The 18,305-nt window shown below is 40.9% G+C and overlaps 1 protein-coding gene across 1 annotated transcript; it reads right to left on the bottom strand.

The window, feature by feature from the left end:
* Window positions 1–1,905: 1,905 nt before the first annotated feature.
* CHSY3 (chondroitin sulfate synthase 3) lies at window positions 1,906–12,556 on the bottom strand. The gene is made up of 2 exons (XM_044446555.1): window positions 11,776–12,556; window positions 1,906–2,695 (listed from the first exon to the last, which is right to left on the bottom strand). Exons 1-2 carry the CDS (start codon window positions 12,554–12,556, stop codon window positions 2,232–2,234), a joined length of 1,245 nt encoding a protein of 414 aa, XP_044302490.1. The 3' UTR covers window positions 1,906–2,231.
* Window positions 12,557–18,305: the final 5,749 nt, after the last annotated feature.

Genomic DNA, 18,305 nt, shown 5'->3' with positions numbered 1-18,305 from the left:
CTATATTACTGTTATGTACTCTTAAATGCTATGGTCAGGGGTACAAAAACACTTTTAATTATGCCCATTTATTTCTTTTTATCTATATGCACCCCTTATAGACAGTCTAAAATAATTTTAAATAAGCAAACACGATGATACACCTTCAGAAACTTTTTCCCATTTAAAAAGTTGCTTGCCTTGTTTCCAGAATCCTATCACACATGGAAACACTATGCTTCAGACTCATATTAAACACATGCACACATGTACCAAGAGACAGAGCATGAAAATCCTACTGAATCATATACTTTCCACTGAATGGGGCAAGCCTTTAGGATCGCTTCCCTGACATCCATAAAGCTCTTTATCCCTCCTGATTTTTATTTAAGATTATTTTTAAACACACTTTTTTTTTTTTCAGAGGTGGCTCTCTGAAAAATACCATATTTATTTGGTTTCAAACTAGTTATTCTGTGCTTTGGTACTTCACACCCTGTTCTTCTATGTACTTAGACTGTTAGATAAGACTTTTCATTCAGTTATCTGAATGAAACACTCTTCTGGGAAAGGGTTTTTTGTGACCAGCCATTCTTCCCAAGGCAGCTATTCTGTGAGAGTCCCCACAATGCACTCTTTTTGGGCCTACTGACCCAAAAACATTGGATGCCCCTGGATGGACTGAACACACCATTCTGCAACTGTGAATGCACACAGAGGTAACTTTTATGGATCATGACTCGGAAACACTCTTACCACATTTAAGCTAGACCTACCTTTGCCGCTACATAAGATTCAAAGGAACTGTCCTTAAAAGCCAGCTGTACAAAGCACTGATCAGCTGAATCTAGTAATGAACCTTTCCTGTTCCCATTTTCAAAGCACAAGGGCTCACCAATTCAATGAAGCCGCAACAATACGTTTCATTCCCAATGGAACATGACTATGTACAAGACAGAGGAATCATGAACAACAGGAAGTCATGCACATAGCAATAGTCAGGTGTGAACCACATGTATTATGGTGCTTCATGCAGCCAGTGACCTCTTGGCCAAACTAGTATTCAGTAGTTACGGATGCCTTCATTTGAACTACAAAGTTAGGTTCACACTGGGGCGGGGGGGGGGGGGGATTGATGGAGGGGAACGCACTGTGACTACTGTTGTGCCCTAGATCTGTCTCTGGTGTTAAGCCAAAGGAAGTACTTGATGTCAGCAGAACAGATAAGTGATTTCATCCAAACACTTGTGTGTAAACTTCATCAGAAACTGTGAAACTTAAATCAAGTTAAACATGCATAAATCTGACAACTCAGTTATGCACGGATTCTAAATATATTTGTGCATACCCAATTTAAAACACTACCTTATTACACCCTCAATAGTGTCTAAGGATCATATTTTGTTAAAACAACAAATGATACAAATTGATATGGCACTGAAACCTTTGGGGTTCTTCTAGCCAGCCAATCAACCATGCCTTTTCCCACACTATGTCATTCTATTTTCCTTCCCTAATTTTCCATTTCTTCATCTCAGTCAGACAGGATTCTGTTGCTACTGAGCATGCTCAGTACTCATTGGGCTATTTCAGTTTTGTTTTCCTTCTCTTATTTCCCCTCTTTTACTGTAATTCTGCAAACCATAAGGTTCCACATGTGTGCTAGTAAGTGTTCTGGTATACAAATGGTGATATTTTGGCAGCATAAAGATCCACACCCAGAGAATGAGTTCACTATTAGTAAACAGGATACTACATACTGAATGCTTCAGTCCTGAACACTAATTCAGCTTAAACAGAACTGCTGTGAGCATCTTGGCCCTGATTTAGACTGCAATACATTTCCTTACCTTTGTGAGACCACCTTCCACCAAGATGGGAAGGGATGAAAAATCCAGTTTTATTTGTTTAAGAAAAGTGAAACCAGAAGAATATTTCCTGTTATATAGGATGGCAAGAGTTTTAATCCTAATTAAGGATTGTCTGATTACTATAGTTATGTGACTAAATATGCCTAAGAATATATAGTATAAGCATGTAGGGATTGATCAAAGTAAATTGTAAATGTAAATTAAATATAAGTACTCCATAGTTGATGCATTAGTAGATACGTTCTGAAGTACATACAAAAAAATCCCATTAGCACAAGTGTATGTTTTAAGCTATTATTCTACCATAACATTGTGTGCTGATGTTGTATGTCTGCATTTGGTATCTGCCAAACTCAACCCAGGTTGGCTTTTAAGTTTCCATCACAGAAATCTAAATATGATTGATTCCATTGGAATATTAAAAGCCCAATGAAGATGGTAATGATAACACGGCACACAACAGTGCATACTAAGGCAGTAATGGTTGAGCATGGTTGGGGAGCAGCCATGTTTATTAAAGTCATGGACAAAAGACACCAGCAGTAATCCATTACTCCTTACCTCATATGACCAGACGCACTGAGTTCCACCAAACCGCCGAACACATCGGCCCACTTCGACATCCTCATGAGTAGTGTACATTTCTCGAAGACATTCACCTATGTGTGGCACCATCCTCCTCAGAACCTCACGACTGAAGATCATTCCAGGCCCTCCCATACAGAAATTCTCTCCTGGCTCAAGACCCAGTTTTCCAAGTTCTTCAATGTTTCCCAGTCCTGTTTGTCCCAAATACAGAGGTTTACTGCTGTTCAGTGACCTAAGGAACTCCTCCAATTTTTCGCCTGTAAGAAATAAAGAGAGAGAGAGGATATATTAAAGCAAAAGGGATAGCAGGGCCATTTATTATCAAGCAGTACATTCAAACAATTTCTACAATGAACATACTACTAATTTTTGGACTGTCCACCAACTGGCAAACTGTACTGCTGACAATACCTTCTTTTTTCTACATTTACCCACTGGCCTCCTCCTATTACTATGGCCATTTGCATCCTCTACTGTTACTGCTACCATATATACACAATTTAACTCTTCAGTGGCCTTCCACAGTTGGAGTAAAAGAAAAGAGTACTGAACAACTCAGTAGTTTTGTTGTACATGGATTCAAGATCCATAAAATACATTAAGCATACAATTCAATGCATGTTAGACAGAAAACATCCTACAGTTCCTCACATTCCCCAGTCAGCATGATAGAGCAAAGCACAAAGGGTAGAGGGGAGCAGAGCCAGAGTAAGTAAAATCAGGTGACATTCCACTTCATGAACTGTTTGCCTACTGAGTTAAAGTACAAACTCTCATACAGTGCTGTATAATGCATAAATCCAATTACTGCTGTTTATGACAAAAAGAGAGTGAAAAATGGAGAAGATAAAATATGATACTAGACTGCACATTTTCCTTAAAGGATATTCCAATGAAGTCAATTGAATTTAATTCCAACTAGATATATTTAGGAAAGAAGTGAGTGGAATTTAAAGAGAGTGAGGGTTATGTATGTGAATTAACTTTATAAAACCTTCCTCTGAATCTCCTGAGTACTGCAATTGGAGCACTAGAGAGTAAGAGTTAGTACCCAAGTCACTATTTTTAATATTTTAGGAAGCTTAAATTTGGTATATAAAATCAGGCAGCAGATAAATTACTCAATGAATACATGTTTTCTTTGTTATTTAAATTCTGCATGTTTTGTATATTTAATTAGTTTAACATCAAATGAAATGTATTTGATGTCACACATTAACAGGGCTACCCTATACAAGACTACTCAGATATTAAGCCTCACTGAGGTCCATGGGGCTTTTTCCCAGATAAGCAGGGGTAGGTCCACATCCTAAAGACTATCCTCAATAGATTCTTTAAAAATGACTGATCTACTTTGCTGTTAATTCTCATAGTTAGTGGCATATTAGGAGCCAATTATGGGAATTAGCACAAAAATGTCTGCTAATCTGGGTTCCAGATTCATAAAATGCCTGCCATGGTGGGCATGGCCTGTCATTTTCCAGGAAGCAACTGGTAAGGTCTAAAAGAAAAAGAAACTTATTCAAGAACCTAGTACAAGGCAGATGTGTTATTTCACAAACATTCTTGTGAACCCAAATTAAGATGGCTCTGCAAGGCAGAGCTTCCCTTTGCAGTAAGTTCACCTTCCCAATTTAAAAACAAAGTTTAAAAAAAATCTTCAGTGAAATGAAAATCAGATGCAAGGAGCTTGGTGGGCACCAAGAGAGATATCCATGTGCATATCAGTGCCCAGGCCCCTACACAATGGATACCCTAAAGTGACTGCATGCTACACAATAACATATCTAAATATATCAAAAATGAGGTACCAAAATTTTTCAACAGTTCCTTGAGCAATATCTTATTTTTTCTGTGTACACCCTTCTAACCTAAGCACATGGCCACAGAAACTAACATACAATCATGAAATATATAAAATGATATATTGCCATGGGTCACAATTGAACTGCTGTCACTGCAAGTATGCACCCTTTTCCCTTTTCAGCTGGACTCAGATGAGTATTGTAATGCAGCTGGACATGGACATGTGCATCAGCAATGTGCACAGAAGGTTGCTTAAAATACAAATATTTTCCAAGACAGCTTGAAAAATCATAGGAAAAATGCTGTAAGCAGCCTTTCTATATTGAAAAGAAAGGAAATAATGTGAGTAATAATAGCACAAAGAAAATTAAGGTATAAGTTTATAAAGAAAGATAAAGGAATATATAAGGAATATATTTTAACTCATTCAACTACACAATATTCTACATTTCAGTTAAAATCTCTATTGACAAATGGAGAACCAGCTTATAATACTACTTGTATACATGCAAAAGGGCAAGATGAGGATGGACTGCCACCCTTAGGCTGCAGAGCTGAGGCACACAAGAAGCTCAGCTGCAGCATGCTGCAAGTGGAAGGTGAATTCCCACCAAAGCCAAATTCATATCTTCTCAAAGTTTACTTTAATCCATGTAAACTGGAATAACATGGCAGGATTCTTTACTTCTACTGAAAAGACCAAACAGACAATAACATGTTCAGCAAAATCAGAGAGGCTGACAACATCTTTTTGTTGAAGTTGCTTTAGTCCATTGCATATATTGATTCCCCAGAACTGTTCTCCTTCTAGCACAATGCAGTATAATATTTAAACACAATCAACTTTCTGTGCTGCATTTATATCCTACCATATTCCCAAGAATGCACTTGAATTCACATTTGAGAAGAGACAGAATTCATAAGGACCAAAAAAAATATCAGGCCCAAGATCCTAATATCAGAAACATGTGAAGCTGGTTGTGGTCATTCAGTAGTGAAAGGATTTCACTCTACACAGAAGTCACTGCTGACATTTATTTCTGTACTATCCAATAGCCAAAACATTCTGGGTGGTTTACAACAGTGCCTAAACCAGGACTATAATGCAATAAAAACAACCATAAAAATTTCCAAAATGTAAAACTTAAAAGCGGTTTAGTTTTTTCAGATAGTACCTATATCCATGCAGCAATTAACCAATATTAAAACCAATACTTTTAATACAGAGTAAACTGCTAAAAACACCTGATATCAGTATATGTTATCAAGCCATTAATTATCCTTAAATGCCTCAGCAGAGAGACATTTGACCCAGCGCTGAAAGGATGGCAACATGATGCTACACCTCAGTGTAGAAATCATCTAGAGTCAAGGGTTCCCAAGTGATGAAAAGGTTCTCCTTCTTGTTGCTGCCTTCAATTCTTCCTTAGAGGTGGCAACTCAGAGGAAGGTCTCAGATGTTGATCTTAAGTGTCTGGGTAGACTGGGCTTGAGAGAGGTATCCTATCAAGTACTGTGGTCCCAAGCACTGTAAGGTAAGCACCTTGCATCAGGTTTAGAAGCACAAGGGAGCTGATGCAAGTGGTGTTATTTGGTCAGTACGTCTTGTCTAGTCATTAGTCTGACTGCCATATTTCACACAAGTTGCAGCTTCAAGGGCAGTCCACTTAGTGATTGCAGTAGTCTAACTTAGAAATTACCAGAGTGTAGAAAACAAGCTATCCTTGTCCAGACAGAAATGTAACTGAACCACCAGCTTAAGCTAGTAGCAGGACTCCATGCTATTTAGGGTATCTGAGGCTCAAGTGGCAAAGATGGTTCAAGGAGGACCCCCAAGCTACAAACCTGCTCCTTCCAGGGGAATCCAACAGGGGAAGGGAAGAGTTAGACTGAAGTGAACATTGTGTTCACTTCATATTCACTTGCAGTCACTTTATATTCAATTCATAAATATGCCATATGCCGTCACCATATACATTCCAGCGCCAGGTTAAAACTTTTTAAAATTTCCCTGCCATTTTGTTGACTTTCTAGTTTTACACTGGCTTTTAAATTATCTGGTGCATGTGGAATAGTTGTTATTATTTATTGCACTGTGTTGTTATTGTATATGCCTACAAAAAATTATTGTACACAGATGTTTTTATTGCAGGCAAATCTGTTTAAATTGTTTTGATTGTTGAATTTTGTATATTTTAATTATATTTTATAAACATTTTGCTAATCAAATGTATATAAATAGTTTAAATAAAATAAAACCATTTTAGAAGAACTTTCAACAATTCACAAAATGGAAAGAATTTTGAATGTGAAAGAAAGAAAAATAGTTTTTCCTATCCAGTGCAGGGCTTTGAGTGCTTAAGTTTGGGTTTGAATCACTGGGCATCCAACCATGGGTGTGGTACTGAAGTAGGTTTGCCACTCTTTTTTTCTGACTGTCCTCCCTTCTTTAGCAGTAACATGGCCAGCAAGTACAAAAAGGTCCCTTTTATGCTGTGAGAAGCTGTACTTGTTGAATTTGGCTGGTACACATGTGTTAACTATTTCACTCAGTTTGGGTTTTCTGTAAGAACTTAACAAAATAGGGTATGTTTTCATAAATGGACCGAACAGAGCTTGAGATTTCCAAAAAAAAAAAATCCCATCGGAGAAAAAGACAAACCAACAGATTACTCTGTCTTGCATGACTGACTGATCAATTGATTGATTTTATTTGTACCTCACCTTTCTACCAAGCGAAATAGCAAGCCAGATAGCTTACTGGCCCTAAGATTCAGTAAAGAGTCAAAATTAAGACTTACTGTGAAGGCTGAGGGATATACTCAGTAATTAGAAAACAAAATAAACATGAAGTATAAAATTAAATACTTCACACGTATTGATGTGGCTTAGTGCCTAAGAGTATGGGACTGGGACTCAAGCAATTTGGATTCTAGTCCCTGCTTGGCCATGAAGCCAACTGAGTGACTCTGGGCCAGTCACAGACTCTCAGTCCAACCTACCTCACCCGGTTGTAGTTATGAGGATACGAGCATAAAACTGAAAGCAGGAGGAGGAGAACGGTGTAAGCCACTTTGAGTTCTTTGTAAGGAAAAAAGGTGGGATAAATACATAAATATTAAAATCTACAAGTAAATTAAGGAATAGCAAAGCTTCAATGGTAAAACATATATTCCATATAAGGAGCATCTCAAGTCAGTCCTTGGAATCTTTTTGCAGAGCTGGGAAACCCTGAAAAGCCACTGACAGTTAGTGTAGACACTGAGCTTGGTAGACTGATCCAGTGTAAGACAGGTTCCCATGTTCCTATATCTTGGTTATTTTTTTACCATCCATGGGCAATGCAGACTTACTTCATTTCCAGATCTATCCAGGCACTGCCAAGCTTCAAGAAAGTGTTCAATCGGACAACTACTTCCTTCATTACCTGGTCACTGAAACCAAGTTTCAGGGTGATATACTTGTGTAGCATCCCTATGCACTCTTACCTGAAGGAACGATGAAATCCTATCCATGGCTGTTGAGAAGTAAGATCCACTGAGTACAATAGGTTTTATTCATGGTAAACAAGCATACAAGTGCTAAACCCATTAAGGTCAGTAGGATTTAATTCTGAATAGACACGCCACAATTGCACTGCTGGAAGACTATAGCCCTAGTTGATCTTAAGAGAACACATGGTAAATAAATGGTCTTGGTTTCTTAATACTAGTGGCATTCCTTGAAAACACTTGGGATGAGCCCATCCCTTCCATTTAGGACAGTTCCAACTAAACACCAGTACTTGTCTCTACTGAAAAATAGAGAATATGGCATTTGAAATATCCAGGAGATTAGAGACACTTGGGCATTTGGTTTATTAGGAGCCTATAAACCTTCCTTTCATGAGTTTAAAGCAAAACCAAAAACTTTTTAACTACATCTGGGACTGAAGACTCATTAATTCAGACTCATTAATCCTACTAAGAAGAAATGCATCAATGTTCCCTGCCACTTATGGATGGAGAGAATTGATTATGCTAACAAGTAAGCAGCTTGTAAAACATAAGAACTTAAGAAGATTCATGCTGCATCATACTCCAGTATTCTGTTCACGCAGTGGCCAACCAAATGCCCACAGGAATTCCACAAACAGGACATGATTGCAAAGCACCCTTCCTTTCCAGTTTCCCAGGAACTGGTATATAAAGGCATATTGCCTGTGATAAGGAAGCATGGCTATCAGGACCAGAAGTCATTAATAACTTTATCCTCCATTAATACGTCCAATGCCTTGAAAGCCGTCCAGATTGGTGGCCATCACTACATCTCATGGGAATGAATTGCACAGTTTAAATACACACTATATGAGTTACTTCCTATTATAGGTCCTGAATCTACCACTGAATAGCATTATGGGATGACCTCAGGCACTTGCCTTTCTTCTTAAGGATGCCATAATCTTTCCTCATAGGGGAGTTACTGCAGCCCCTTGATCATTTTAGTTGCCTTTTTCTGCACTTTTTCTGATTATAGAATATTCTTTAAATGCAGCAACCAAAACTGGACACAATGTTCTAAGCACAGTTTGTATACCAAGAGTATGATCTTGGGTGCTTTCTTTTCAGTTCCTTTCCCAATTATACCTAACATGGGCTTTGCATTTTTCACAGCAAATGCACACTGAGTTGACATTTTCATTGACCTATCCACCATAATCCTAAGATCCCTTGGTCAGTCACTCCTAGATCAGCTTATAATTGAACTTGGTAATTTTTGTCCCAGTGTACTTTTTAGACTTGCTCACACTGAACTCACATTTGCCATTCTGATATCCATTCTTCCAGTTTAGAGATTCTTTTGAAACGCCTCACAATTCTTTTTTAGTTTCAACCATGCTAAATAATTCTGCGTCATCAGAAAACTCTGTGATTTCATGCTCACTCTTAGTTCCAGAGCATTTATGAATGAGATGAAATTGGGCATGGTTCCAATGCAAAGCCCAGGGGGAACCCACTGTTTACATCTCTCCATTGAGAGAATTTATCATCTATTTGTAGTCCCTGCTTTCTGTTTTTTAAGTTACTGATCCACAAGGCATCTCTTTTCTTACTCTATGACTATTGCTAAGTTTGCTCAGGAGTCTTTGGTGAGGAGCTATGCCAATAACCCTCTAGAAAGCCAAATAATGTACCAGATCACCTCCGTCCTCATGTTTATTGGCACTTTCATAGAACTCTAAAAAGTTAGTAGGGCAGAACTTACCTTTGCAGAAGCCATGTCAATTCTTTTTTCTTATACCAGCTTACTATTGTTATCTTTAACAATGTTTTCAATCGATTTCTTGGAACAGACATTAAGCTAACCGGTGTGCAATTTCTCAGATCACCTGAATTTCTTTTTAAAGTTTGGTACTATATTAACCATACTCTTGTCCTATGATACAGCTGCTAATCTCAGGGACATGTTATGTATCTTTGTTAGAAAATCAGCAATGTCATATTTCAACTATTAAAAACTTTAGGATGGATACCATTTGGACCCAGTTATTTCAATTTGTCAATAAAATTGTAAACATTGTGTTCAGTCTCAATTGGCTCAGTTCCTCAGACTCCTTGGAAATATTAGCTTTGGCAAAGGTATATGTACTATATCTTGTGCAGTTGAGACTAATGAAAACAATTTATTCAGCTTTCCTGAAATCCTGATAATCCTCCTTTAGCACTGTTTAACTCTTTTGCTGTCCAACTGTCCATCAGGTCACATGCTTCCCTATCTGGTTTTCTGCTTCTGATATATTTAAACGATTATTTATTCTTAGCTTTGATACCATTAGCTCTATACTCTTCCAATTGCCTTTTGGGAATGGGGGTTGTTTGCATCTCCTTGGTGCAAACTCAACTCCCTTTTGTTTTCCTCATTTGGGCAAGACTTAAATTTCTAAAGAAACCCTTCTTTTTTCTAATCCCTCCCTTAACTTGGCTTATTAGCTATGCTTGTGACCTCTTGGACTTGGTGCCACCTTCATTAACCTGTGGTAAGCATTCTAGCTCAGCATTTCCTGCCATGTGCAGGGAGCTACAGGCATCTCATAGATCAGCTTGCAACTGAGCTTGGGAAAAAGCATTTCGTGATTATATCAAAGCAATGCTGATTTATGATACTAAAATTGAGATTGTGCTTTATTTTAAAGAGCTTTTAATTTTCTAAATCTATCCAAAGTCTTAGATTATATTTGATGTATATATTATATTCCCATTTCACACCTAGTTAATGTGAATTACCTGTTGCATTTTCAATGTCCTCCATGTTAATTTGTTTTAACTCCACTTTGCCACAACCCATGCAATGGCATCCCACAACACTTTCCCCTGACTTCTACTTCAGCTTAAGTTCTTCACAATACTCTGTGAGACGATACTCTAGTGAGATTTTAGTGACAATTTAAAAGCTATCTTTCTGAAGTAACTAATATAGCTATTCCACAGGAACCCTGCAATGCCACCAATATGCTGAAAAACTTAAAAGACTGTAATGAAAATCATAGCAAGTCAGGCTATTTACTTTGGGAATGGAAAATGGAATACAATTTGTCCACCTGTTGTGATTTCTTTGCTAATACTTTACCGTCATCCCAGGTACAATTCCTAATATTAAAGTTTGCTAATACATTTTCCAGGCTATTTTCATCAATTGTTCTAATGCAGACTATTACGATTTTGTTACTATTACAAAGAAATTGGTATAGTCCTTGGTGGTCTATTCTGAGCTTTTGGAATAAGATGGCTAAAAATCCAAATTAGTGAAAATAGGATGCACACGGATGCACATGGCTCACATTAACTATTTTTATCTATCCAGAAAAGAGGGTTTTTCTTCATCCTGCACTCCAAGAGACTGGAGGTTCCTCTACAAGAGAGACTGTTAGCCCAATAAATTTTAGAAAAGCCCTGGAGAGCATGGCGACAGTGCAAGGATATGTGCTGTGCCCTCAACAGAACCCCTGGAAATCTTTCACTCTTCAACCTGGCAGGCAGGAAGAGTCATATACTTGCCAAGTAACTTGTGGACGGGGAAGGAGAAGGCTAAGGGAAGTAGGTGAGATCTCAGCTTTCCTGCTGAAACTGATGCAGCACACTCTCTTTGTAAAACGCACCTAGCTGTGCCTTATTGTGACAATTTCGCTCACGAGGTGTACAGGATACAAATAGGAGATAGCCTATTCTTTCTCACGATCTTATGCATGTTTACTCAGATGTACTGAAACCACCTGGGCTAGCTCCCTAGTGAGCAGGCATAGGATCACAACTTTAAACAGTTCTGGGGGGTGAGAACCACTGAGCACGTGGGATGATGCTCCTCAGCCTGCCTATAAGCCCTAAACTATCAGCTCCAACGTTTAGGCACTACACGTGTAGGTGCTTTTCAGCTGCGAAAGCCATGCGCTCTGCACAGGCTCAGCAACTACCCCGCACAGCCTAGAGCACTAAGCACAGGCACTGAACAAGTTTCGGCATTGCGAACAACACCCCGACACACTCCCTGCTCTGACCTTTGATGTAGACATCGTCGTCCGCCCGCATAAACCACTCGTAAGTGTCCAGGTAGTGGTCGTGCATATACTTAAGCATCATGAAGGATTTTTTCTGAGGCGGGTACGAGTCGTCCACGCCGGGTAAGGCGACGACCGGCAGTGGCTGCTCCCCTTGCAGGGCAGGAGGAGGAACAGAGCCCTGCGAGGAGAAGAACTCCACTCGGCCGGAGATTGAGCGCGCCCAGGTCCGCTGCACCGCCAGCGCTCGGCTGCCCAGGTACTTCTGGGCGGTCATCACCCCGACGTAGAGGAAGTGGCGGGTCTTGGCGCAGCCCGGGGCGCCCGCGTAGTCCCCGCTGCCGTTGTGGCTGCTGCCGTGGCGCCCGGCGCCGTCCTCTTCCTCCTCCTCCTCCTCTTGCGGGTCTCCTTCTCCGGTATCTGCAACAGGGGGACTGGGCACAGGCTCGTCCTCCGCCGCAGGAGGCGGCGGCGGCTGCTCTCTCTCTTTTTCCCACAGGCTGCTTCTCACGGCGGCACCCCCCAGCCCTCCAGCTGCCGCCGCCTCGGGTCGCAGCTGCCTCTCGCTCCCGGGCAGCCGAGCCACGCGGCCGTAGAAAGCGCAGAGACTACTGCCGCCGCCGCCGCCGCCGGAGGAGCCGCTGTTGCCGCTGCCGCCGCCTCGCCTCTTCCTCTCACTCAGCTCGGCCACTTTGGGCGCAATAAGCCAGGAGGCGACGGTGAAGCCCAGCACCAGCCCTAGCACCACGCTGAGCCAGGGGCGCCGGGACCGCGCTGCCATGGTGGTGGGCACGGGATGGGGCGGCGGCGAGAGAGCGGGGTCCCTCCCGCCAGGAGACGCCCACCGAGCTGCGGGTCCCGCCGCCGCCTCCTTCTCCTTCGCCTCCTTCTCTTCCTCCGCCTCTTTTTCGTCACACTTCCAGACCCCGAGACCGCCTTGGCAAGTCCGCGAGGCGTGGTCGCTTCGCGCCGCAGCACAGGGAGCGGCAGCCGCTTCTTCGGGCTGTTGCTCCGACTGAAACTTATCTCCCGCCGGCTCGGTGTCAGCAAAGAGAGCGGCCCGTGCACACTCGGACTTTGCGGGCAGCGCCTTGGCAGCGGCGCCGCGCTCTTCCCTCCCGGCTCCTCCCACTGCTCTGCCTCCTCCAAGCAAGGGAGGCAGAGGAGCCCAGCAGGAGCAGCCAGCGCAGCCGACGAGGCACAGCAGTCCGCGAGCCGCTCATCCCGCCCGCAGCTCAGGGCCGGCGGTGGCGGGGCGGCAGCAGTGGCAGCTTCCGAGCGCCGCGCTCAGGAGACACCAGCAGCGCCACCGGCACCCGCTACGGGTCGCTACACGAGCGCTGAGGGGCAGGGTGGCTCCTCCTTAGCGGCCTCTCCGGAAGGAAATTCGCGTCTTCCCCATGGGCCTCCCCTTTCGCACAACTCTCTCTACTTTCACGAGTGGCATGCAGTATCTGGGGTGGTCCCTTTCTCGTGTCCATGTTTACGAGCTCTCACCCTAATTCAGTCACCTTCGTCCTGTTTCCTTCCCCTCCACTTGCATTTTTTGTGGTTTTCTCATCCGCATCATCACTTCTTCTAAAACCAGGTGGACGGACGTGCTTTTTAGAATTGGAAGGAAGAGAAGAGAATGAGAACTGGGAGGGGGACAAACAAGGGTAGAAAAGGGACGAGGGCAGGGTTGACTAGCAGAAAGCACAGTTCCCTTCAATCCGTCCTGATGAGGTGAGAAGGAGAAATAAAAGGAGAACAGGGATAGTCTTACTTCTTCCCTGTTAAAGGTGCCTAGAAGAAGTGTGGATGATGTCCTGAAGCCAAAGGAAGGGAAATCTGGGAATGGAGACGTGTTGTGAACTGCCCCTCTCATGACATGTGAGACTTAGCTATAGGATGCTTTCTTCTGGACAGATCTACATCAGAAACGTAAATCACTATCGTACTTCACATAGCCTATGGTTGTTTGCTTAGTGAGGTGACATGTTCAAGGTTTAATGGGAAGAAGACATGGCCCTTAAACCAGCTTAAGGATGCTTTAAACCAGTACCCATCTTCCTTGAGGATTCCATGGACAGCTGGTTTGCCAGCACATGAGTGGAGTGCTGGACTGAATGATCCATGGTCTGATCCAGCATCACTTTTCTTATGCTTTTAAGACTTCAGTGTTCATTGGCTCTCTGGATACAAATACACTTAGTTCATTCTTCAGGCTTAATATACAGTAAGCCAACAGTCAGTCCCAGAAGCTGTTTCAAAAACAGAGGCTGATCAGTCCTGAACACATAACAGAATGCTTCTAGAGGCTAATGATGCCTTAACTTTGATTTTGAAGGGTTTTTTTAACTTTGATTTTTAACTTTGACCACAGACATCAAATGGTCCATTCAGTCCACACAAGCCAAGGAATTTAAGGGAAGAGGTTCTAAGGGAATTATTGTACCCTCACAACAGCTTTCCAGTTTTCTCCTTAGAAACTAGCCACTAGATGGATTTGCAAAACCTAAGTACTTTCAGCTCTTAAACTATGTCAGATGTGGGTTAATTTGTACATATTGCCAGTTCGGATTTGTGTATTTGTTGCAAGGTGTCCTTGGTCTTGATCCCTGCAGAACAACTTTCCCAACCTGATAAGCAATAAGGGGCTGTAATACAAAGTACAACTAAATAATATTTATTAGAATACTTGGACAAACTATCAGCATAACCTGTGGTTACAGTGCTGAGCTGGGATCCAAGAGATCTGAGTTTTAGTTCCCACAAAGTTCATTAGTTTACTTTGGGCCAAATACTGACTCTCAGCCTAACCTACCTCACAGGGTTGTTGGGAGGATAAGATGGAGAATTATGTAAGTTGTGTTGAGTTCCTTAAAGCTAAAAAGGTGGAGTATAAATATACTCTGTAATGACAAATACTGAAGAAAAAAAATGTAAGCATCCAAGAGGAAATTTATAATACACCAGAACAAGATATGTTAATAGTCATAAGAGATTGGAATGCAAAAGTAGGATACAAAGCAAAAACAAATGTTATGGGAGAATTTGGCTTAGGGTTCAGAAACAAACCAGTCAAAAGACTCATAGAATTCTATGAAGATAGGCTATACATAAATAGCAAATATTTGGAAGTAAAGTATGGAGAACTTGCATTGTCACTAACAAAACAAGACCAGAAGTGTATTGGCATAGTGACCGTGAACTTTCCGTATCAAAAAAATCAGAGTCAAAGAGTTTAGTAACATAAGCACAGTGCCAAAATGCAACTTAAATAACATTCCTGAAATGTCCACATTGAAAACGGATTTCCATTACTGAACTTAATTGCCCATGAACCAAAACTGTGGATTGAAACCAGAGACATTAGGGAAGAATGCAGAAAGACAATTCCTATAGCAAAAAGAAAGAAAAAGCCTAAACAGATGACAGAAATAACACATGCAATGATAGGTGAGAAGGAAAAAGCAAAACATGGTAGGAATCAGGTCAGAATCCTGCATGCAACTTTTCACCAACTTTCATATAGAGACAAAAAGAACAATGGCCAGGGCAAAGAAATAGAAGGTAACACTAAAGGAAGAAAACCAAGATATCTCTTCCAGATGATCTAAGAAATGAAAACGAAATACAAACCTAAAGGAATCCTGAATGTCAAACAGGAACATACTATCTGATCAAGATAAAATAAAGAGAAGGAAGAAACAATATGAAAAGAACCATGCAGAAGAGATTTAAAAATGACAGACTCTTCCAAAGAGGAATCCTATGAGGAAAAACCTGCAATATTAGAAAGTGAACTGAAGAAACTTGCTGCATTCAAAATAAGGTGCTGGAGGAAATCTTTGAGCATACAATGGACTGACAAAAAGACAAATGTGTCCTAGATCAATTCAAGCTAGAACTTAAACTGGAAGCAAAAATGATGAAAATGAAGCTGTCGTACTTGGAGTGCATCATGAGAAAGCAAGACTCACTGGAGAAGACAATTATGCTAGCTGAAGTTGAAGGCAGAAGAAGAAAGGAAAGTCCAGTTATGAAGTTGAAGGCAGAAGAAGAAAGGAAAGTCCAATTATGAGATGGATCGAGTCCATAATGGAAGCTTCAGTCTTGAGTTTACAAGAACTGAACATGGCAAGACATTTTACAAAAACTTCATAAGTTGGAAACAACCTGATGACAAGTAACAGAAACAAAACTGTTTTTGCCACATAGTGATAGAAGGAGAATGCTATAGATTGGTGCTGTTAACAGCTTTTTCCTTGAAGGGACAAAAGTCGGTTTTTCACTAACATTCTTGAGGTGGAAGTGAAGATGGCATGTGAATAAGGCCCAGTAAGGCTGTACTACAATATTATTGTATGGATTGTTTTAGAGTAGATATAGAAATGTGTTGATTATAGCCTTCAGAAGATTCTGAAATTTGGCTTCCTGCAATAACATTTGAGAAAGTAACTGTTACATTTCAGGTCTCCATGTTGATACAAAAGGGGTCTAATATTTGATACTTTCTAACTGTGTATCACTTACATAGTTTGCTAAGCCACTACAAAATTCATTTGCAGTGGCCTTTGATGTGAAAGTATCTCAGTAAATTGGCTGTAACAAGTCCACCATTCTGAGAAAATGATAGGACCATGGACTGGGATCTTTGCCATCTTGGAGCCATTGTGGGACCTTTACATGCAAGCACTCTGCATAGGGAAGTATGAAATTACTTATCCCAAAGCATCTACATTTACAATTGTATGCATGTTCAGATGGAAAAAAAGCTGTACATTTCTAGCATTGCTGGCTGAGAAATGCTGGCTGCTACAGGACTTTTTTCTGTCTAAACATGCATAGCACTGATTCCTAAGAAAAAATGAAAGCAACACAGATCCAGAACTTGAAATAGGTTGCTGAACCATATCAGGGCAAAATGGCTATGAACCAGCTTCAATGTTTCTCAACCCCTTGGTTCTCTTTCCCATTTCATACTTGATTATTTCTGGACTCCCTTGTTTTTTCCCATTCTCTCTCACGCAGCCCTTTTGCTGTCCGCCTTGCTAGTGTCTATGACCAAAGCAGCTTTCCATCTCTCCATTTGGCTGCTTCTGTTTTCTTACTCATTCCTCAAAACTATTTGACCTACAAAACCAGTCCTGAGCAGCAACCCCATCATAATGCCATTTATCAGTTCCCTGCCCCATTGCTTTCTCAGACCCTGACTGACACATTTGCTCTGCTCCTCGCGCTACTATACTTCTTCACAATGCCGCCACCACCAATGTGCAATATTTGCTCATACTTCTGTTCTTTGCCACATACTGCATCTTGAATCATAGCTGCATCCTTAGCAAGCTGACATAGTAACCGAATGAAACTAACTGATGGAGTGGCTTACGCAGACCTTAAATTTGTAACTGAACTCAATTCTGCTCAACAACTATGTATGCAATTATTATTATCATTTATTATTATAACTTTCATTTCTGTACCACCCTTTAGCCAAAGCTCTCTGAGCAGTTTACAACAACATCAAAAGACTGAAGTGTGTGTGTGTGTCTCAGATGAAGGTCAGGCATTTGAACAAAATCTATTTGATATGCAGTTCCTAATCTGCTAGGCAGTCAGCTTTTTAACAGAAGGTACTAAGACTGCTTACAATCTGTATTCTCTAGCTTGGAAACCCTTCCTCTTAATCCCTGACATAAGGGACAGGTTGTGGCTGTTCCGTGATAACAGAAATACACTCTGTACTTATCTAGAGGCACTGTTATTACTCCACATGTTCCAAGATTATCCTTGACGTTCACACTAGGATTTTGGCCTAACCCTGCTGGTTCTTAGTTGGTATTTGTGAAATTCATATCATTTTCTAGACAGAACATGAGCTTAGATACAATCTGCAGTTGATTCCTTACATTTCCAAGCTTGCAATGTGATTCAGAGACTCAAAAATATGTTCAACACCATGGGTATATTTTAAACTCATGCATACATATCAGAGATGCTCACAATTGATAGGTACATTTGGAAAAATACAGATTTTCATGTGGAAAGAAAAAGCTCACAATCTAATACAGTCTCAAGTTGGAATGTAGAGATACTGGCTAGCATGCATGTTTTTGATTTGCATATCCCTACAGAAACAAAAGGTGCTTCCAGAAGGAACAATTCAGCCACTAGAAATCAGAAGGTCAGAGAAGCAATTCTTTTTTCCTTAAACAGTTTTCTTCAGGAAGGAAAGAGAATAAGCAATAAGAAAACATGGGAAGGCTGCAGGTGGAAGATGACAATGCCTGGATCTTCTATAAGGACTATTATAAGATAAAAGTCTCATCTGGAAGTATCTTAAGTCTAATGTGCTAGATTCTGACCACTGCTAAAGACAAAATGTTCCATGAGATGCACTATGTTTCTGAATAATCTCAGGGGGCTAGAACAGGATTTAGATATCATTCTTCCAATTAAAAGGGGGATTCCAGCCTCGTGAAGATTCCTAGCTACTAGGATTCAAAGAGACAGGTTCCTTTTCTTGCCATTTCCTTAGTTCCCCG

This window comes from Varanus komodoensis, unplaced genomic scaffold (genome assembly GCF_004798865.1).
Source record: "Varanus komodoensis strain SLA01 unplaced genomic scaffold, ASM479886v1 scaffold5, whole genome shotgun sequence".
Lineage (NCBI taxonomy): Eukaryota > Metazoa > Chordata > Lepidosauria > Squamata > Varanidae > Varanus > Varanus komodoensis.
The sequence above is the reverse complement of the archived record's forward strand: the minus strand, read 5'-3'. Positions and strand labels throughout refer to the sequence as shown.